The sequence below is a fragment of the Dipodomys spectabilis genome, unplaced genomic scaffold (assembly GCF_019054845.1).
Source record: "Dipodomys spectabilis isolate Male_0828 unplaced genomic scaffold, ASM1905484v1 ptg000054l, whole genome shotgun sequence".
NCBI classification, from domain to species: Eukaryota; Metazoa; Chordata; class Mammalia; order Rodentia; family Heteromyidae; genus Dipodomys; species Dipodomys spectabilis.
In genome coordinates this window covers 21,843,195-21,866,933 of record NW_024870731.1, presented here as the reverse complement: position 1 = coordinate 21,866,933, position 23,739 = coordinate 21,843,195, and the positions used below count along the sequence as shown (strand labels likewise).

Genomic DNA, 23,739 nt, shown 5'->3' with positions numbered 1-23,739 from the left:
GCTGGATGATCATTCTCTACTACAGTAGGGCCATTAAAGTCAGATGTATCCTTTGGGTCACAAAAAAATATGAGTTGTCCACTATATAGGCTAGCAGAATAATCAGATGAGCCATTGAATATACACTCTTGGAACTCATTAGATAGGCCCAGGCTTTAAAACATTACTCTGAAAGTCACAGAAACTGTCTTTAAAGCCATGGCCACCTGAGAGGGAAGAAGAATAAAGGAAAATGAGAGAGTTAAGAATGAACTTGGAGGGGCTGGGAAGGTGGCTCAGTGGTAGAGCGCTTGCCTTGCATGCATGAGGCCCTGGGTTCGATTTCCCAGCACCACATAAGCAAAAAGAAAAAAAAAGCTGGAAGTGGCACTGTGGCTTAAGTGGTAGAATGCTAGCATTGAGCTGAAGAGCTGAGGGACAGCGCCCAGGCCCAAAGTTCAAGCCCCACGACCGGACCCCCCCTCCAAAAAAAAAGAATGAATTTGGACATTTGAGTCAGACATTTCACAGGCCACTCTGACAATTCAAGTTGGGTGTGGGAGAAGAGGAGGATTTTCTGTAAGACAAAGGCCAAGGGTTAAAAGAGGACCAAACATAGAGTACTTGGGGAATATGGCTAGAGCCCAGTGAGTATGGAAGAGAGTTGAGTGAGATTTGGTGAGAAGGAAGTTTAGATGTTGTCTGTATTATAGGAGAACATGGAATGAATACAGAGTAGGAACCATAGGGCTTATAATCTGAATTCTGTAGTTAGGATGCCTGAAGTTATCTAGGAATTCTGCTAGTTTCTGGGTCAGGTCATCTCACTGGGCCTATCTTTCCATGTCTATGACAGGGATGTTGCTATACAGAGCAGCTGTGAGGTTAAAAGACCTGATATATGCACTACGCTTAAGCCAGTTCAGAGCATACAGTAAGTACTCAATAAACGTTGGCGCTGAGTATTACTAGAAGGGAGAGTCATGTGATTTGACTTAGGCTTTTAAAGGATGGTAGTAAGCTAGGGCTCAAAAGCAGACCATTTAGAAGGTTCTTGTGGGCATGCAGGACAGACATGGGTCTTTCTTTAGCTCATCTAGGCATTCCACCAGTTTCCACTTCTGTGTGAAAGGCTATCAGTGCTTCTCTAGGTTCTCTGGAGGGGGTTGAGCCAGTCAGGTCCTATGAAATGTCCTGTATCATTATTTGTTTCCCATTTCTGTGACTGATTTGTGGACGTGTCTCACCCTATGCTTCCTTAGGCCCTACCTTTGGTTTCTAAACTGGGGACATGGGGCAGTGATCATGTATAGCCGTCACCCCCAATGAACAGGACAGTGGCAATGTATCTCTACACACTGGGGTGATGTTCAAGCCACAACACATTCTATAGGAAAGTCAAGTTGGTGCCCAGTGGGAACGGAAAAGCTATGCAACTCTGACGTACGTGCTGTTACAAGTCAGCTCAGGAGAAGGCCATTTCCCATTGGGGGGGCGAGGGAGGTCAGTGCACACACTGCAGGGGTGGCTACCGAGCAGGCAGGCAGAGTTTTCAGGCTCATTTAAATCATGTAGATATGTGCAAAGACACGGGCAGGCAATTCAAATTCATTTTCGAGGTCACGGTGCCAAACTCTGGCTGCCTTCGCTCACAGAAACGTTATTGGGGTAATGTGCTCCATCATGGAGAATGAGAATCAAAAAGACTTTAATGGGGCTTCATTATATCCATCTGTCCATCCATCAATTCTTCTCCATCGCTCACCACTTGACTTGAGAGAGGAACACGCCCCCTAACTAATTAGATTTATCCTAATCTCTTTTATGCACCATCAATACTCTCAGGGGCCATCTGTGAGTTTAGAGTGCAGACCTCTAAGAATTATGCTAATCAGTCTTTCTTTAATTTAAAGTGTTCATCTGATGACCACAATTTGAAATTTCTGGCTGCGGAAGAATGGGAAACCATTGTAAGATTTCTGTGCTAATTTTAAACACCCTCATCCTCTGAAGCACCACGTAGGACCAATTTCTAAGAAAACAGGTAAAGTGTGAAGGACTACTTAGCTAGGTAGCAAGAGGTACAAAATCAAGAAGTGTGGGGAGAATTTTAATTGCTTAGTAATCGTAGGAGAAGATGATTTATTTTTCATTTGCATAGTCTAAAGTAAGATGCCTGGAGATACCTGGTTTCTGAGTCTCACTGCTCACTCTTCTGAGCAGCCTTTATTTCTCTTTGTTAAATAAATTCTGTCACTGTAGTATTAAAACAAAACAAAAAAAAAATGAAGATGCCTGAGTTGTGAAATGTGGGAATGGGGTTTGGCCTCTGGCTTAAGTGCATAGGAGAACCTGTTCATGGAGGGCAGCATTCGGAGCAAAGAAACTAACAGTGGATTTTCAGAACCCTCAGGTCTGCTGGAACCTGTGGCCTGGCCCCCAGAGGCTGATGTGAGATGTCAGCAGAGTTCTGCGTAGGGAGATCATTTTGACCCAACAATGGTGTGAATGTGTGAGGAAGAGAAAGGGCACTTGTGACCTAGCACATTGATGTTTATGTAGACCCTTAACACCAGCTCAACACACCAGGCTTTTCTGTGGATGAATAGAGACAATTAGCTGTGGAATTAGGGATCCAGGGAGAATGCTCAAAGGAAAGACTGTGTGTGAATGCCTAGAGACCTGTATAATTTATTATGGCCCAGTGTGTTTTGTATTGTTTTCACATCCAGTGTGTTTATTTGTAGATTTATAGGCACATACTAGCCACCACAAGTGAGGGAAACCATGCAACCTATGTTTCTCTGGGTCTGGCTTAGTTCACTTAATATAATTTTGTCCAAGTCTTTCTACTTCTTTACAAATGGTACAATACCATTCTCTCTGATGGATGAGTAGAATTCCATTTTGTATATGTACCATATTTTCTTGATCCATTCATCCACTGAGGGGTGTCTGGGCTGATTCATATCTTGGCTATGGTAAACAAAAAAAGCACAAGGGAAGGGATAACATTGTTTGAAAGGAAATATACTCTTTGTCTGACTTATATAACTGTAACCCCTCTGCACTTCTTCGTTGTGTTAATAATAAAAATGCATGTTGAAGGGGCTGGGATGTAGCCCAGTGGCAAAGCACTTGCCTAGCAAGTGCAATGTCCTGGGTTCGATCCCCAGTACCAAAAAAGAAAAGACAAAAAAAATGCATGTTGAAAAAATAAATAGAAAGAGAAAAAAAGAAAGAAATGACTAAGGTTGAACTGGTGACTTACTGAGTGGAGAAGCAGATGAGTGTTTTCTAGAGTGTTAGCCTAGATGGCACTTCTGGATCTGTTGTTAACCTTATGTTTTTGTTGTTGTTGTTGTTGTTGATTCAGAAGATCTGTCAGGAGCCCAAGATTGTTGTTTTTAGCTAGCACCAGGTGACATTGATGCTGGTGGTATATAGACCTATGTTGTGTGACAAGAAGAAGTTATGAATTCTGGGATTAGTCTGAATGGCTCCCATCTTCCATTTAGATATTTGCTAAATCTCCACCATGGGCCAGTGAAACAGCTAGAACAGGTAGAAAACTAGGTAATTAGAGTTTGTGATCATTCCAAGTCATAAGAGTGGCTGTGGCTAATATTTACTGAGAAATTCCTATGTCAAGGGCACTACTTAATGAAATTCACACATGTCACCTCATATAATCTTTATAACCCTGTAAAGACAGTTGAACCTATTCCATACTTTCAGACATGGATATTGAGACAGAGACAGGTGAGGTGCCTGGCCTAACTATATACCTTAAAAAGTAGAAAGGATATAATTTTCAGTGCAACAAATCAATTCTAGAACAAATGCTCACTTTTCTGTAGAGGACCAGATGGTAAATACTTAGGTTCTTCAGGCAAATGGGTTTCTGTTGCATCTACTCAGCTCTGCATTGAGGCAGTCACAGCGTATAAGTGAGTGTGACCATGTTTCAATCAAAGTTTATTTACCAAAAAAGGCAGCAGGCAGTACTTGGTGATAGTTTTGCCTGTTGTTGATCACTTTTCCTGACCAGCATGTTTTTGTTTTGAAACAGCTTCATCCACTGTAACTATCACATGGGACCGCACATTTAAAATTTCGTTATGGTCAAAGCTCCCAAAAAAACAGATGAAATTAATTTTAATAGCTTATTTTATGTAAACCGAAATTTCACTATAATTCAACCAGTAACATAAAACAATGGATGATGAAACATTGTACACTTGTTTTTAATGAAGTCTCCTAAATCTGGCATTGTTCTTATACTTACAGTACCTGCCTCTCAGGTCAAAGTAGGCATGTTTCAAGTTCCAATGGACATAAGAAGCTGCTGGCTAATGTTCTGGACGAGGTAGTTTTAAGGTGCTTAGGAATCACCAAGGATGGGTTGGAAGATTCTGCATTTGTCACAAGCCTCCAGGTGAGGTTGGTCTATGCTCTACACATGAAGTAGCAAAGTGACGGAAGACAAGAAACACAGGAGTCTGGAACTGAGTGGTAACATAGGAAGTCCCAGGAAGCCTCTTGAAAGAGGGTCAACCTTCAAATTGAGACCTAAATGACAAAAAGGATCTGGCTGAGAGAAGAAATGTAGGAAACAAATGCTCAATATTGTGAGGCAAGCCGGGCACTGGTGGCTCATGCCTGTAATCCTAGCTACTCAGGAGGCTGAGATCTGAGGATCATGATTCAAAGCCAGCCCAGACTCTTATCTCCAATAAACCACCAGAAAACAGGAAGTGACACTGTGGTTCAAGCAGTAGAGCACTCACTTTGAGCTGAAGAGTGCAAGGACAGCGCCCAAGCCCAGAGTTCAAGCTCCACGACCGACAAAAAAAATTATATATGTGTGTGTGTGTGTGTGTGTGTGTGTGTGTGTGTGTGTGTGTGAGGCAGAGCATATTAAGCTCATTTAGCCTTTTGGAAGTTTTGGCAATGAGAAAGCACAGAAAATATGTACATAGCTTTGTGCTCACTGGCTTTCTGCATGACACATCCCTGTGCTGACTCCTATAGTTACCTACATATCCCCCTTCGCAGCACTTTCCACTTTCTGCAGATGATTGTATGTTTTTCTGCATCACAAAATTCTAGGTGTCCAATACAGTTCTTCTGATTCAGGATTCATGTAACACATACTTTATGCCAATGCTGTTCAGGCCATTGATATGCAAAGCCAATACAGATGAGTAAGGTGCAAGATAGCTCTCCATAGTGGCGGAGACAGATTTGCTCACATGGAAATTCCTGTGGTTAGAAAAAGAACATTCCACATCTAGGCTATGCAATGGCTCATTATGTACTTTATGAATGTCATGAATTTACTGGGTGTATCTTTTATCGATTTTCAAAGGTGTTATCCATAAGGTATCAAGGGTATGTGATTATCCTGGAAATTTCAGGTAGTGTGTATACACACACACACACACACACACACACGCCTTAGTCAGACCCTCAAATGGACTGACACGCCTAAAAATGGAAGAAATCCTCATCTAGAGAAAGTTGGCATCCATTCATGAGATTCTCAATAATGAGAAGCCCGTGTTTTGCATGTGAAGGTATATACATACTTACAGCCACATAGAGACTGAGGAAAGCAATTCTTCTGAAGTCTCCTTATTGTTTGGGGGACAGTTCTTTGTATTGCTCATCTATATAGAATGATCAGTGACTTGCTGGGCCAAGGAGACCAATTGACCTTTAATTATCTCATTCCTTGGAGCCCTCTTTTCTCATTCAGAAAATGCCAAGGTGAGAGCTTCTGCTTTGAAGACTTGGGGCATAGACACACCATGGATATAGTGAGCCACCATGAATGTGAGCTCTCCTCCCTCCTAACAAGTCAAGTCACCTACTGGGTCCATCCCAGTTTGTGGAGATCTGCCTTGACCAATTTCTTTCTCCTCATTGCCCTGCTTTCCTGCTGGACCACAGTTTCATCTCTTCCCAGGAATCATTCTTGTCCCACATCTGCAGCAAGCTTGTTCTCTCTCTTGTTCTTTCCATCTGGGTGACATCCTTTTTGTTCCTGCTTGTCCTTTCTTCTGCGATTCTATTCACTGAGTCATGCTCTGTTTTTGTCATTTCCCTAATGGCTTTTGTAATTGGCAAGTGACATTTGGGGGCCCATTATTCTCTAGGTTAGAGATGAGAAGAGAAGAAAATAACACTGCTACTCTCACCCAGAGAAAAGGTAAAAATCTGCAGGCTGTCCAAAAGATGGCAGAAATAGGTATTTCTAGCAGTTTTTGTTGGAAATCAAAGAAACATAATAATAGGCACCACCTAATTGTGATGCTTACTTTAGAAGCATTACAATGGTTTTAGAATTCAACCATTTCTGGGATTCGCTGTATTGCTATTCAGCAGTGTGGCAGAGCTATTGAGGTAGAGTCAGAAAGGCCTATCTGCCGACTTCCATCCTGACCCATGGCTGCTGCGTGGTCTTGGACACATTACACAGCTTTCCTATGCCTTGGTATTAGAGCAATGAGGAGTATGGGTAAGCATACTAAGCATTCTGTATTAGTTTGCTAGGATTGTGGTAGCAAAGTAGCACAATTGGGTTGATTTACACAAAAAGATATTGATGTTTCACAGTTTGGGAGGCTGTAAGTCAGAGATTAAGGTGTCTGCCGTTGGGTTTCTTTGGAGGACTGAGTGAAGGGAGGGGGAAGCAGATGAGCAAGAATTTGTTCCATGTTTCTCACCTAAGATTGTTGTTCATTGGTCACTTTGGTATGCATTACCTCAACCTCTCCCTTCATGATTATCACAGGGTTTTCCTGGGCTCATGACTGTCTCTGGGCTTAGATTTATCTTTGTATAAGGACATCAGTCATACTGGATTACAGTCCATTACTTGGATGCCCCTATTGTAACTCAATTACTTTGGTACAGATTTTGTTTCCAAACAAAGTTACTGTCTCATGCCGGAATTAGGGTAACATTTATTTTACGACATAAACCTACCACATAGCATCATTAAGATGATTAAATAATCTTCCAAAAGGACTGAACACAGGGCTGACATATAGTAAGCCCTAAGTAAACATCTTAGCATTAATGTGGGAATTTTTTTGTGCCTAATTTAACTCGGGTCTGACCTTTCTCACAAGCCTCAGAATTGTCTTGTGTTTCTTTTTCTTCTCCCTTTCTCTCATTTTTTTCACTAAGTAAAAATAGAAAAGACAAAACAAAAGCCATGTGTGGATGTACAAGATTTTGCCATTTGACCTTAGACATCTATATACTTTGATTTTTTTTTCCATTCAAGCTGGTATTAGTAAAGCAAGAGTTATATATGTAAAAATTCACAGAAACCTACAATTTCAGTCTGAGTTGTGTCCATCATTTGAGAAGGTATTCTAAAGAGCAGAACAAGTTTACATAAGGAACAATTTTAAAACAAAAGTAATTATCTAAGGTCCATTTTTTAAAAAATACCAAAAATAACCCACTGCCCAGAAAAGCATGCTATTAGAATCAAATAAGCCAGTGGCCAAACCTACAGATTCTATGTGTAGTGCTTGGGTATGTGAAACATAATTATCAAGCTTAAGTTAATTAGACTAATGTTCAGAAAATCTGGCCTGGCAGCTTGTGGTAAGTAATTATATATACTAATTAAAAATGTAATGCACAGTGAACAGAGGCGAAGGGAACTCCATTTACCAACGTCTGTGCATATACGCAGATAGGAAGCTGTGTGCACATGTCTGCACAATGAGAAGGGACTTTGCAGGAACCAACAGGTGTGGTGCAGAGATTTCTACAGGGTGAGGCACAGACATCTATCCTACACACAGTGGAAAATGTGCAGGTGTCAGTGTTTAAGAAGGGAACTGGCCATGTGGTCTCTCACTGGTAGACCCCCTGAAACTCTTTATTCACCAAAGCCTAGCATCTCTCCCTCCCCTGTGGTTTTTGATTTCTCTCAAGCCTTTCCCTCCCTGACTTGGAGGTCAACTGTCTTGAAGATTTCCCAGCCTCTGAAACAATGCAATTGTCATTATCTATGGGTCACAAATAAGGGTAGAATGCCAGCAGGCTCTAAGCGGACACAGACATGCCTTTTATTTGCCCTTCTGCTTGTCATCGTGTGGTTTTTCTCTCCAGCTCTCTTGAAAGAGAAAAGCCTGGCACTCCTGGGGATTAGGAACAATGACAGGGTTTACTCAAACTTGGCTTTGCTACTCAGATTCTTCATAACTGTGTTGCATCATAAAGGTCTAATTTAATAACTATATGCGTAGACTTAGAGATTGATGAGTGCTGCAATGAAACATAAATTGTTCTCTATGTTTTTTTGCAGCCTGTACCCTCAGTTCCTGCTTTCTTGTTCTATACTATAGAAAACACAGTCACACCTTTATTGGGGGACTGAGAGTGGGTTGAATTGTGTCACCCTTCTAAACATTTATTCTGGATGCTTCGGTTGGGTGAGAAGTACTTAACAAGCAGCTCCCGTGTGCCTAGCTCTGGTTTTGAAAGGTCATCGTGAAGGTATTAGATTGAACCATATGGCTTTGATGTTGGAAAGGTCAAAGAAAGATTGATTACCACTAATGGATATGATTCTTGCTCTCATGGAAGGTATAATTTAGGGAGGAAGCTAGACAAATTAGAAGCTACTTACATAAATCCCCTGAAAGAGAACAACCTAGGCTGACCACCTCATCCCCTGATGGGTCATGGGAAGAAATGTATGTCATGAAAGCGGGAACAGCATGTGCAAAGGGCTAGTGGTCAGAAACAAGGCAGGCTATAGGATGAGAAATAAAGCAGAATGCCAAGAGTTGAATGATGAGGATGACATGAGAGTCTGTGCCTATAGTGCCACAAAAGCACATTAAGGACCAGGAACTTAGATGTAGAGCACGGACTACCAAATGTGAGGAGGCTGAGTTGTATCTTTCCTGGTTTACCACTTAGAATTCTATTTCCATTGTTTAAATAAGAGAGCCCCCCCCCCAAGAAATGTTTCTTCCATTATTCATGTTCCACACCAGAAATTAAATCCAGACCACCATTATTCTACTTAATGGAGAGCCCTTTTCAGTGGAACACCACTGCAACAATTTGTGCTGTTGTCTTTTGGTAATGGTCCTGGGGCTTGAAGTCAGGGCCTGGGTGCTGTCCCCGAGCTTTGTTTTATTTAGGGCTAGCACCCTACCACTGGAGCCAAGCGTCATTTTCAGCTATTTTGGTAGTTTAGTGGAGATAAAGAGTCTCAAAACCTGCCTGGGCTGGTTTCGGACCATGATCCTCAGATCGCAACCTCCGGAGTAGCTAGGATTACAGGTGTGAGCCACCAGCGCCCTGCTAAACATTGCATCTTTTAATGCCAAAGTTGCAGAAGGTGCAAGAAATTTACTCAGTGGCTCTGAGCCTTATTTCCTTGTCAGTATAGTAGGGATTTTATATGCAAAATCTATATGCAAATAGCTAAGGTTGGCCATCTGACCAGAAGTGAGTATGGAAGTAGATCCTTAGTGTCCCAGTTGCCCTCTATGTCTGAGCTGTAATGCCCTCATCTAAGCATGGAAAAGGCAGCCATCAGTTCAGTATACCGATGAAGATTGAATCAGATCATCTTTCTATCTGGCTGTCAGCACAGTACCAGACAGAAAGCAAGCACTGCATAGAGCTCCGTTCATGACAGCAGTGATATAAGAACAACATTATTGTGCCATTACTACTGCTAGCTCCAGTCTTTGAGATCTACTTTTCTAGTTTATAAAGGCCGCTGCATTGGACTAAGGTGTGAAACTGGGTCCTGAACATGATTCCTTCTAATCAGCAAATGGGTTGTCCTTCTACTCAGAACTCAAATAACCATTTGCAACATGAAAGGACAGTTCGTCATCAGTTTGCTTTGCCTTCATGATATAAAAAAATCAGTTTTGTCTGATTTCAAATTTTTAAATTTTGTCATCTGGTAAGAACAGTGTGCTAGCCAATTAGAAACACCAGCCGATTTTGGACTAATAAACTGGCTTCAGTGTAATATATACACACTGGAGTCAATTATCACCAAAAGCAAAAAATGAAAGGAGTAAAATGGCTTGGAAATGGATGACTCTTTTCAATATCTTGTCCATGTTTTCTAAGCAAATAAACAATCAGTGAGCCATTTACTGGCCCAAAGGTAGGCATTAGAAATAGAGTTGCAAAACCTTCCAAACAATCTAAAAATAGAGAATGAGAAAGGCATGGGGAATTTATATTGCCACTGCAGCCATGTTTATCACAATCTCAGTGACTGTTACTTCGCTTTGGAAATAAGACATAAGAGTAAATTTATGGAGAGGAAAATGTTTGCGGGACTATCTCACAGTTATAAAAAGCTCTTAGGGCAGAGCAGATTTAAATTAAGAATAGCATTTTTTAGGAAGTATTATATCCGAAATAAAGTGGAGTGTGTGGGAGGTAATTATGCAAAGGGATACATCAATTTCAGATATCCAGAACCTAATTAAAAGCCTCAACACTTTCGCCTAGCAAACAATTTGATACTATGTTATAATTTTAAGTGCTGGTGTCTGGAATGGGAGCTGGATTTCCCTCAGGTACGAGCCCCTGAATGGCTCCTCCCCTTTTCATCGTTCATGTGGCCTGAAGATGGGTATTTTTGTTGTCTTTCCTAATCAACTTTTCTTTTACGGTTTAATATTATGTGTGCTTGTGAATGTGGTTCTGTAAACCCATCACCCCCAATAAAAGTTATGATTTTAACTCCAATAAAAGTTATGATGTTAACACCCTACATTGAACTAGATGATAGTTCCAGATCATTCCAGATGATAGTTCCAGGGCACCAGCCCTTTTCCTGGACCCCTTTGCTTCTTTTGATACCATTTTAGGCATTTCTTTGGATTCAAAAAATACATACACTTGTATTTCTTGTATCTCCTGGGCTTGTTTCTGGATTATGGATAATTACAGGCTAATTGGCAGGGAAAGTTCTGTTTCTTTCAAGTATTCAGGCGAAAAGGGAAAAGAACATTTGAATCCTGTGTGACAAAGATCTGCTGTCATACATGGTAAGCTTAATGTTGTGGCCTCACACAAGGCTTTATGTCTTCATTAAAGAAGGTTTTTAAGGGCAATAGAGAGAGGAGTCTGGGAAAGGTTGGCTCCTAATTTGTTTGTGCAAGTCGTTCACCAGGGGCCAGATTCTTTGAAGGGCAGCGGGACAGCTCCAATGTGAAATGGATGGATTTGTAGATGGCTGGGACAATGTCACTTCCACTAGGTGAGGACTAGCTTTGGAGGAGGCTGTTCTACAGGACTTGGGGCAGAAGCATGTTCTTGTATAGAGGAGGAATCTGAACCAGAGCAGAAGGGTCATGAATTCCCCTGGAATATAGTTTTTAATGTGTCATTTTTCATCTGCCAGTACGTGGATCCTGTTACCCAGCACCTGGTTCCATGCTCTTTTTTAGCTCTTTTCGTTCTTACCAACATACAGTGGGTGTGCAAGAAGAGACTTGCATGGTCAGCTGTATCTTCCCTGCTCCAAGGCAGCCACCACTTATATAAATAGCTCATCGCTCACTTATTTCTCTGTGCAAAGTGCCTACTATCAGGGCTTGATGTTAAGGCAAAGAAGAGGCCCAGGGAGCAATGTCCAGCCAGACAGTGGCAGTATCCATGTTCAGAGGCGATGCTGAGTCCATCTTTTCTCGGCTGGCCTCTTAACATCAGTTCTCTGGCTCTAGGTTTTCCACATCTTTGCTTGATGATCATTCTTATGAACCTAGCCCAAAGGACAGTGAAAATAAGAGTAATGTGGCAAAATATCATTCATTCCTGTTCTTTTCCAGCATTGTACTATCTTGTGCTAAATGCAGGAGAGATTGTCTCATCTAATTCTCTCTATTTGGGCCTTTCCCTACCATCTTTTACTCACTTGCCTCTGCTTGGTACATAGATCATGCATTGTTCTTTCCTTCCTTGGAATCTCAGTCCTTCCTGATCTCTCTGTCTCTCTCTCTGTGTCTCTGTTTCTTTTTCCCTCCTTTCTTTCATTCTCTCCCCTCTTCTAGGCAGTCTTGCCAGACCACACGGCCTCACATCATTCCCTCTGTCATTCATTGTCATGGTAGTGGTTGGTTTGATAATATTTTGTCCATTGGTACCCATGGGTTCTACATCCATAAATTGAACCAACCATGGACTAAAAAGAAGGGGGGGGGGAATTATCACTGTTTCAAACATATACTGATTTTTATGTTGTTGTTTCCTAAACACTTCAGTATAACAACCCTTTCTGTGTTAGTTTTGTTGCATTTGTTTCCACAAGTAATCTAGAATCTGGAATCCAACCCCCCTGAGTACTGTACTTCCTAATTACCTCCTTTAAGTCCCTCAAGGGCACTACATGTTAGTCAGCCTGCTTACTGTGACACAATGCGTATGATATGCTTGGGAATCCAGATTGTGAAAAGCCCCTATCTGGGTGACCTTTTCCAACTGAGAGAGATAGAGAGATAGATAGATAGAGAGATAAATCTCTCTATCTATCTATCTCTCTATCACTCTATCTATATATCAAGAACCCAGTTGCTGCAACCTAGAATACACTAGGAGGGAATCAGCAGCTATTTGTATGTGTATGCCTTAGTGTGCATTTGCCCCAATCTCAGTTGTACATTTGCTAAACTTCCTGTAGGGAAGACATTCTAGGCTTTTAGGATAGAGAGTTACCTTGCTTAGAGTGTGTTTCCCCAAACTCTGAAAGGTGCTTTTGAAGAAAAAAGCCATAGGTAACAGAAGTGAATATGAAACAGAATGTTCAGGAGCATCAAAGGAAAGCAGCAGTTGGCCGTGTGCCTCTTCCCATTCCTTGTTCTAAGTGCTGTAGGTTGACATCCGTCTGGTATTAAAGAGAACACTCTTGCTCAAACACCAATATCCAAAACACAGGGGGGAAAGGCTTACAGAACATGACTAGCCAAGGAAATTGCTTTTTGAGTAAACACTTCCTTCTCAAAACTTGGCTTCATCACAAACTTTGCTTTCAGAAGGAGTTTCATTTCACTTCTCAGTGAGCATGTACTTAGAAAAGAGGCCTGGGGAAATCCTGCTGGTAGAAATCTCTGAGTACCAATGCTTCACCAGCTTCCTACCCACAGAAAAACCAGTAGAGCTTAAGATATGATGGAGCCTAGGGTGAGGTGTGGTTGATTAGTGATTATTTACTGAGCACAGCCCTGTGATGTGGTTTTCCCTTCAGCTGAGATGCCATAACTGGGTGCTGGGGGTCGATTCCAATTTATAATTCTCTTAGGTTTTCTTTGCTGCTTCACCATTCATGTTTTCAAAAATGTGAACCCACAGAAGGTTTTGAGAGGTAATGCCAAAGTATTTGAAGAGCCCGCAACCTATAGGTTTAATAGAAACCAATACATTTTATATTAGCCATGTGATATTCATGGGATGATTTTTGTTCCTGGCAGGCCTGGGTGTTTTATTGGGTAAATGAGGAAACAAAGAGCTTGTGAAGCAGGTGTATTGGAAGGAAGATACAATGGAGCAACACAGTTGACAAATGTTTCTTTACAACCTAGTAGTGTCAGACACAGCAAGCAAAAACAGATGGCACTGTGTGTTGGTTATTTCTCCCATATATATGGGAGCTAGATAGGAAAGTCTGTTTTTTTATAGCAGATATTGTAGAGCGTATATTATTATTAATTATTATTATTTGAAGAGCAACACACTGTTGGGTGAAGAGAAGTGATTCTTCTACCACACTCAGCTCTCATGATAATAGAATTTTCATCTGAAATACCAGAGCCATCACCTCCCCGTTCCACTACCTTTGGCTAAGCAGCAACGGGTAGCAATGGGCTGTTCCATGACTAGGACAAGTGTGTGGCTTGCTCTATGTATGCTAATGAATCTCAAATGGAGCAAGTTCCATATCAACCCTTATAGCTCACACATGGAGTTCTGTTCCTTGCCTGCCCTGATAACCTGTTGTAAGCAAGTTCTAGATCATGGTTGTCTAGAAGGCAGCATGGAAGTCCAAAAAGCTTATGTCTTGAGTCCTTTCTTTCCCTTAGGATTAGCCCCATGGATTGCTTCCCTAATTGGAAATGACTCCTTTGATGTTTTTATTGCCCTCTATACTCAGGATCAGGAAGCATATTTTCTCTTGTCTAGGTTGTAATAAACTTTCTTTCTTTTTGTGGGGGTGGGGGTGGGTGGGAGGGGTGGTCATGGGGCTTGAACTCAGACCCCAAGTGCTGTCCCTGAGCTCATTATTTCAAGCTAGTGCCTTACCACTTTGAGCCACAGCACCTCTTTCCTGCTCAAGCTGGCATTGAACCACCATCCTTGGATCTCAGCATCCTGAGTTGCTAGGATTACAGGAGTGAGCCACCAGCCCGTGGCTTATATAATAAGGTTTTGATGGAAAAACTGCAAAGGCTAGGTAGCTAAAGCAATATAATTGTTTTGTTTATTTTTCAATGGCAGGGGTGTACCTACCTCGTTTTGTCCATGTTCTATGGGGCACAGGCAACGCTCTGAGACCACTCCTAGTTAGTTTGTGATGCAGGCACAGTGTCATTTGCTGCTTTGGAAATTGCCTTGACAAGGTGATACTTTCATTTGTAATTGGATAAGCAATTGGGTTCCGTTATAGTACAGTGGTTTGGCATAATTACTTTCCGGCGCTGCGATTTTCTCGTTGATAAATACTTTGGGGGGTTACAAATTCTTCAACATCAACACTCTGTGCTCCTTGAAAACGGGATGCTACTAATTAATATAAGAGCTGATTTCAGCATTGGCGTGAGCCACGGTGGCATCACTGAAAAAAATCTTGCTTTAATGCAAGCAAGTTCTGCTTAAGTCAGAACTTTGGCAACTGATCAAATGACAAGGATCTGTCGATTACTTGGATCTCCCTCCATAATCAGGTCACTCACTGGTACTTGGACCCTTGACTATGAACAAGACACCAGAGGGAATATCTTTGTGCCAAGGATGTTCACTCCACATCCTTCCTATCAAGAAGGGAGGCTAAAGCAGCAGGATCACAAAGTTGAGGCCCCATCCTGAGCTCTATAGTGAGACCAGATCTGCCAATACCAAAAACGAACCAGAGATGATACAGTAGGCCCCAAGAGAGTTCAAAGTGGATGTTCAATATGGGGACAAATCCATCAAGCACATAGGAAGTGTCTGCTCAGTGTCCAGCAGGACAGATCTCCCACTTAGGAAACCCATTACCCACAAAGTGACCACTCCATTTCAGCTGTCTTGACAACACTGTTCCATAGATTTTCGATGCCTGGAAGGGCCATGTCAGGAATGGGCACAAGGTATAGAATTGGCTCCTATGTCCTGTGCTTGCTAGAGCTGTTGTTTCCTTTCCTCAGAATCTCATCTTTTAAATCAATTGCAAATCTCTGCTTTCTTGAAGTCCAGCTGAGATCCTCCCACCAGTAAGAATTATTTCCCTTGTCCTCTGAGAATGCTCCGGTGGGACATTAAATCTAGTACTCTCACCCTCTGACTCATACTAAATTATGTATCTATGAATCTGCCTACTTTATTGAGTGGTACATCTCCCAGAGACAAAGATTTCTAGCTTATTTCTCAAGATGTATTGCATAAGACCTAGGACGGAGTCTAGCATACATCTTGTGCTTGACGTGTGTGCTTGACGTGTGTGTGCGTGCAGGTTGAGTTGAAAGTAACCTAGAATTGGATCTTGAACCAAGTAAAAGATTTGCTTCCCTGCTCAGTTTTCCTTTGAAGAATACATTCACAGAAACTTCTAGAACCATCAGCCCTAAACAAAATGGTTTATGTAAGCTCTCTCTATATTGTCTTATAAAACTGACAACAATAAAATATATTCTTTTATAACATGGGAGTTGATGTTCAGCCACTTGTGTTTGTTTTTTCTTTATTTTTTTTTTTTAAAGAAGAGCAGTAAATTGGTTTTTCCTCTTTGCAGGCAGTTTGGCATTTACTACAAGTTCCAGTTCTGAAAAACATTTAAATTACCATGAATCATTTTTCCAACTGTATTCCATTACAAAGCAATAAAACACATCAATAGCCAAGGCAGCTTGAGCATTTCATCAGGGAATTAATCATGACCCCATCTACCTTCTGATCACACACTGGGTGCACAGGAGGGAACGTGGTGTCAAAGTCCACACAAATCAGGAGTTCCATCAGAAATCCTGTTAACACGATTTTCCCCGAGAAATCATTTCAGAGAGATAAAGTGGGATGTCTACAGATCCATTTTTTAAGATCTCCTTTCAAACTTGTAGAGAAATATAGAATTCACTTGGATGAGCCATCACAGAGTTTGGTTCAAGTTTTCAAAAACTTTGTCAGTCTGCCACAAGATTTTCTACAAAGAACAAAGAAGCATCTGTTCATGGTTTTTGTGGCATCAGAGGGAAAGGGGTAAGGTTCTTTTCGGCCTTGGTGCTGACCATTGGTGAGCTGATGAAACTGAACTTGGATGACAATCCAGGGGAAGGGGATGGTGGACCAGGATGTATTCGATTCCAGACACAGTCAGTTGGAAGACCCACTGTGATTTTATAGACTACTAAGAATGTAAAACCTTACCAATAAGATGATGACAGGGCAGGTTTTGATAGTTAAAAAGTGAAAAAGTATGCATCCTGGAACTGTCCAACTATGAAGTAAAAATAACATTTGTGAGTCATGTTGAATTCCATATAATAATGATTAATAATAGTAATAATAATTATAGACATAAAGGACACCACCATGCTAGCCTTGAATGTGATCGTTGGTGGGACCATCCCCTTTGGTTTTCAGGGTTCACAGTTAAGCGGGTTTGGAAGTAATCTAGTTATTGAGTACTACTTAGGGCACCTTTTTAAAGGAACTCCTAAGTTGACCAATTCCTAGGTTGAAATACAATGAAATATGATTTCTGATAAATATTATTTTAGTATAAGTATGGTGTTAATCAGGTACAAGATATTATTATACCAAAGACATCAACAATGTTTCTCATCTAATTTTTGAAGTCTGGCAACCAGGTTCCCAGGGTCATTTTGATTGCCTTTGTCCTTTATCATAGGCTTTTACTATAGGACTTTCACTTTTTACCTATGAGAAGCCTGTATTAATCCTACTCTATAGTTTACAGTCACCTTGGGACCTAGGGATTCTTGAGATTGTTCTAGTGATGAAGGACCTAAATTTTATTCTTCACTGTGGAAATGTGGGTCATCCATATAGATCTGAATTATGATCATAACTTCCAATGTCTATCATTAGTACAAGACTGAATTGTGATCATAGAAGGTCACTGGGGAATAATGAAGAGAGTCAAGGTTCTTTTCCAGGTTGTTGTGTATACATCACCTTCTTTGAGGACCCTTATCTGCTGATACTTCTTAGTGAACTTCTCAAACTTAACACTCTTTCTGTGCCAAATCAAGATGATGCTTTAGGTGAGCAAGCTTTCCATTTGATAACCGTATCTCTCTCCCCTCTGGGAACACTGCAAAGGTTCTTAAGCTTTACTTTTTCCTTAAACAATACAATAAAACACCTTTTAAAATATATATTTTGTATTGTTACTGAAAAGATCATGTACAGAGGGATTTCAGTTCTGGAAGTCAGGTAAAGAGCACCTTTCTTTTTGGGCAATGTTGCCCCTTCCCTCACGCTCTCCATTTTCACTTCCCATCCCCACCCACAAGTTGTCGAGTTTGTTTTCCATCATGTCTAATGAGTACCACTCTTGCATTTGTTTACCCTTTGCCCCTCCATTTCTGTGGCCCCTTTACAATCCCAAATGAACAAACAAAGCAAAAAGAAAACAAAAACAATGACGACAAAGAAAAAAAAAATCCAACCTCTTATTTCCATTTCCTGGAGTTCATTTTGATAAATATTATTTCATATGATCAGAAGCACAGAGCTATTGTGCCTTTGTGTTCCTCCTCTAAGAGTATCCCTCTGGTTTCATTGTGTGTGAATGTCTAGAGTCCTCTATAATTTATCATGTCCTCGTGTATTTTTTAATAAGTTTTTTATTGTGAAAATACTTACAGAGGGGTTACAGTTACAGGAGCAAGGTAATGAGTACATTTTTTATCAAGCACTGTTGCCTCCTCCTTTGTTTGTCCCCTACCATCCCTTCCCTCCCACCTCCTCAACTACACTCCCCACCCTCCCCACTCCAGTCTAAATTGTAAAGTTCTGTTTTCAACATAGCATCTTGTACATATCATTGTTGCAATGGGTCCACCTGTATCCTTATTTAAACAATTTGTTTTTTCCCTTCCCTTCCCCAAATTATACCGACATCAAATACAGTAAAAGCAGGGGTTATACCGTGGGGGAGGAACATACAAAGCAACAAAAAAAATCACATGGTCCCTTATAAATATGTTAGAAACAAGAACAAGAAAGAAGAAACCACTTGTGTCCCTTCTTGGGGTTCATTTCATTTAACATCATTTATCTGAACTTTTCTGCTTGTCTCAGACATATACTATTTATTGCAAATAAAGGAAACCATGGAACCTATGTTTCTTTGGGCCTGGCTTACTTCACTTAATATAATTTTTTCCAAGTCTTTCCATTTCCTAACAAATGGGGAGATATCATTCTTTCTGATGGAGGCATAGAATTCCATTGTGTATATATACCACATTTTCTTGATCCATGCATCTACTGAGGGGCATCTGGGTTGATTCCATATCTTAGCTATGGTGAATAATGCTGTGATAAACATAGCTGTTCTGGTAGCTTTAATATGGTCTTGTCTGTGATCATTCGGGTAAATGCCCAAAAGTGGGATTTCTGGGTCATAAGGGATCTCTATGTGGAGTCTTTTGAGGAACCTCCATACTGCTTTCCAAAGTAGATGAACAAGTTTACACTCCCATCAACAATGCAGTAGGGTTCCCTCCTGTTCACATCCCCTCCAGCATCTTGTTATTAGAGTTCTTGATAATAGCCATTTTAACTGGGGTGAGGTGGAATCTCGATGTTGTTTTGATTTGCATTTCTTTTATGGCTAGAGAGGTTGAGCATTTCTTCTTGTGTCTATTGGCCATTCTTATTTCCTCTTCAGAGAAGTTTCTCTGTAAGTCTTTAGCCAACTTATTTATCGGGCAGTTGTTTCTTTGAGGATTTGTTGTTGGGGGATTTAATTTTTTGAGTTCCAAGTATATTTTAGATATGAGACCCTTGTCTGTTGTATGGCTAGTGAAGATCTTCTCCCAATCTGTGGGCTTTCTCTTGATCTTGCTAGCTATGTCCTTTGCCATGCAGAAGCTCTACTGTTTCATGCAACCCCATTTGTCCAACCTTTCTTTGATTTGTTGGGTTTCTGGGTCTCTATTAAGAAAATTTCGGCCAAGGAGACCTAGGGTTTCTCCTATTCCATCCTGTAATGTTTTCAGCATGTCCCCATGTATTTTAGATCTGCTTCCACCCATGAGAAAAAACATGTGCTGTTTGTCTCTCTGAGCCCTCACTTAATATGATTTGTTCTTGGTCCATCCATTTCTCTGCCAATGACATATTATTCTTTCTAACAGATAAGTAAAATCCCATTTTTTAATCCTCTCATCTATTGTAGGGCATCTAGGCTGTTTCCATAACTTGGTTATTGTGAATAGGGCCACAATGGGCATTGATATGAAACTATCTTTATGGTATAGAATGACTATTTTAATTGCATTAAAATATGAGGTGTCATAAGTGATGTAGGTTAATGTAGTCTATGTATTTCATGTTATTTATCCTATGGAAGGGACTTGAGCTTTTGTGGATCTGGGTATTCTAAGGGGAGGTACTGGAATCCATCCCTCATGGATCCAGTGACAATCATCCCCTACACCCACTTACAGTAATGTTTTTGACTAGTAGTGCGTGTACTTTGGAAAGCCCCTAACACAATTTTCTTTAAAAATCCCCAAAGCTACAAGCTTTCATCTGCACCTTTTAGAAAAAGGAAAAACTCCCAAGTTTTAAGAATTCATGCATAAACAGAGCTTTGCAAATATGATGAGTGTGTTATATTTCTTTGCTAGTTCCCACACGCAACTTGTAAGTGATTGCCCAATGTGGCCATCTGTAAGGCATATGACCACCACAGATGGTCATCTAATAACAGGAAGGCACTCACGGTCCCAGGCTGTATGTTATATGGATTTGTCTGGTGGTCTCTGTGTCGACAAGGCCCCCCTAACGCTCAATGTCTGTGCCTTCCCAGAGCCGTTCCTCTAGTGGCAAAGATCATATTTCCTGGACTTTGCCTTGTTCCTTGTCATCTCCTTGAATTGTTACAAGATGGATTTATAGGAGGCCTAAAGGTAGTAGCAAAATGAAAATTAGTTCTTGAGTAGAATAGCAATCCCAATTGACTTGCCTGTAGCCATGGCGTCACGTCTGCCTCTGCGAGCAAGGAAATGACTTCTTAATGTGGTTTTCTTCCACTAAGGAGAATTAAATCTGTGTGGCAAAATGTAAAACCAGGGTGCTGGCAGCCAGATTCTGAGAGGAAGATCCATGACCCTCATAAACATATTTGTGGCCCAGTTATATGCTAATGAATCTCATTTAGACTCTGACTTACTTGGAGTGGAAAAATAGCTCAGCCAGAGAGTGAGGCTCTCTTGCCCTCACTGCTTTACCTCTGTGTTAAAGTTTGGTTGGAAATCAATGAGGAAATGTCCCCCTTTTTGCAAGTTTCCAGGGTGGGGGTCTCTGGGTTACATGTAGAATTGGGGGGGGTGAGATAACAAACTGTGATAGTATTATTATTATTATTATTTTAAGTAGTTATACAAAGCAGTTGCCATTGAACAAAGCACTTTGTGAGCACAATATACCTTTACTGACTGGGAAGGGTTATTTTCAAAGGATACAACTTCTGGATGAATGGATGTGGCAAATTGAGACAGTAGTAGTAGAACTATATTACGTTATGTTGGTTTTATCATGTGGATCTATATAAAGAAAGTAGGTAGAACCTTCTGAATAGATAAGGCAAAAGCTGCGGGGTACAACGCTAACCCTGACATTACCTCGTTGAGTGATCTTTCACAGGAGAATGAACTTCTTCCTTGGCAAAGGAAATTTGATGGTATTGGTCTTCTGAGAGAAACTGACCCTCACATCCTAAAAGCGAGCCACCATTGGTAGACCTAGGTCATTTATCTCCGTAGACTTAACACAAATACTGCATTTTGCATGCACTGAGCACAGCAGTACCACATGTAGAGCCACACAGACCAGTCTTCATCATGACACTGAATTGCAATAGGAGATTGGTAGTAAAGGGAAAACAGAGTTTTTCTTAAAGAGAGAGAGAGAGCTCGGAAATGATAGTGTCTGCGAAAGAACAGAAATTTTCTCCATTCTATATTTAAATGTGAATCATGGGGCTGGGAAGGTGGCTCAGTGGTAGAGCCCTTGCCTTGCATGCCTGAGGCTCTGGGTTCGATTCCTCAGCACTTCATAAGCAAAAAGAAAAAAGCCAGAAGTGGCGCTGTGGCTCAAGTGGTAGAGCGCTAGCCTTGAGCTGAAGAGCTGAGGGACAGTGCCCAGGCCCAGAGTTCAGGCCCCACGACCGGACCCAAAATAAATAAATAAATAAATGTGAATCATAAGGAAGTATTTTGTTGATGGTAGTAGTGGTTGTGGGGCTTGAACTCAGGGCCTGGGTGCTGTCCCTGAGCTCTTTTTGCTCAAGGCTAGTGCTCTGCCACTTGAGATTATAGTGTCATTTGCACTTTTCTGGTGTTTACTTGTAGATAACCCCTGTTTTCACTGTATTTGATGTTAGTATAATTTGTTGAGGGGAAGGGAAAAACAAATTGTTTAAATAGGGATACAGATGGACCCATTGCAACAATGAAATGTACAAGATGTTATGTAGAAAAACGAACTTTACAACTTTGGCAGGGGGGGTGGGAGGGTGAGGGAGAGGGTGGGGGCAGTGTGGGGGTGGAGGTGAGGGGCAGGGAGAAGAGGGAAATGGGAGGGCAGGGATGGTGGTAAGGGGAAATGGAGGAGGCAACAATGCTTGATAAGAAATGTACTCATTACCTTGCTCATGTAATTGTAACCCCTCTGTATGGTATTTTCACCAAAAAAACTTATTAATAATAAAAAAAGAAAAAAAAAGAGTCTCATGGACTTTCCTTTTTAGATGGGCTCTGCCCCCTCAGTAGCTAGAATTACAGGTGTGAGCCACCAGTACCCAGCATAAACAGGAGTTTTAAATACATACAGATGGGGTCTAAGGAGGCATTCAAGTAACTAGGGCCACTTGTTAATTTTTAAAGTAGTGTTCTTATTTTAATATCATTTACTGATTGCCTAGGAACAGCTTCTATGAAGGGAAATACCTGTATTGGGTGATGAATTTGCTTGGGTTACTTTGGCACATTCATACCTATGCAGACCCAGGAAGCAAACAAAACGAAGATGCCTGCTAAGCAGGAGGACAGTGTGGGAATTCTGGTGCATGGCATAACACTTATCCAGTAACAGCCCCTATTCCACCTTGGAAAAAGGCTACATGTAGCCTAATGTGGTTATTTTATTCGAGAAAGTGGAAATGATAATTCTTAGGAGGAACTGCGTTAAAATACGGGGAAGTCATGTAATTGAGACCACTCCTCCCCTTCACACACACACACACACACACACACACACACACACACACACACACACACACACACACACACCACACACACACACACACACACACCTGTTAGCCTGTCATCTGCAAATTGTAATTCAGGTTTTTCCCTTCCCCAGCATTTGCTCCAGGGTATTTCCAGGACTTCTTGGTAAGCCTATTACATGTTTTTCTCCACAGCTCCAGAAACACGACAAAGAGGATGAGGATTCCCCCGCCTCTTGGAGATCAGAGGAGGAGATGGCAGCGGAAGCTGCAGCCCTGCGGGTGTACTTCCAGTGAGGTGGGTAAGGATTTGTATTTCTACCTCCCCCAGATCTACCAAAGAGACTGAGGAAAGGGGCTCCCTTAGGCAATGGGGAGACAGAAAAGTAGCATCACCGTTATTGTGGAATAGGCTGGAACAGGAATTAGGAAATGTCTAGGCTCTGAGATGCCATTGTAAAACCCATGATGGCCCACTCCCTGGGCCAAGTGATGGCCTTGTATCCTTCTGCAGCCCTCTCCCCATATTCAGGTTAAACTGGAAAAGACAAAAAAGGATCAGTGGTATAGACCTTTGTGTAGTGTTCAAAGGCCTTGTTTTCATGACAGTAAGTAATCCCCCTATAAGGGGTAAGCCTCCAAGCTCCAACCATTCGCACTCCATTTGAGGTACAATTCGGCTTTGCCAAGAAGTCATGCTTTCCTATCTATCTTGCTATGCTTCCTGGTTCTTTTCCTGCATCTGGGCCAGTGTCCTAATGGTTGACCAGGTGCTTAAGAATGGAGGAACGTGTGGAACACACCAATCATCCGTGGACACATCTTAACTGAGTGGCTGCGAAGGACACATGAGTTGGAGTGGACCAAAGCCTGGTACTCATCTCTCTCTCTCTCTGCACTCACACCTACTGTCATTCTGGCTTCTGTACTTCCTTCTCCACCTGTTCCCTCAGCCCTACCTTGCCTCTCTCCTGCAGGGCAGCTCCGATAGCCATGAAGTCAACGGTTACTAATGCAAAACATTGTTTTCAAGGTCAAAACCCTCTGAGGCTGTGTACTGCCATTGG

At 41.4% G+C, this 23,739-nt stretch overlaps 1 protein-coding gene across 7 annotated transcripts in view; it reads left to right on the top strand.

Moving 5' to 3' along the window:
- The window catches only part of Fhit (fragile histidine triad diadenosine triphosphatase), a 1,324,198-nt gene that overhangs the window by 1,287,952 nt on the left and 12,507 nt on the right, over positions 1-23,739 (top strand). For 6 of the 7 annotated variants that reach the window (XM_042680216.1, XM_042680219.1, XM_042680218.1 and 3 more), the window contains one exon: positions 22,868-22,970. In XM_042680216.1, coding sequence (XP_042536150.1) covers positions 22,868-22,969 — 102 coding nt within the window. In that variant the 3' untranslated portion in view covers position 22,970. Of the gene's footprint in view, positions 1-22,867; positions 22,975-23,739 lie in introns of all 7 variants that reach the window. The other variant, XM_042680215.1, reaches the window with a different exon arrangement.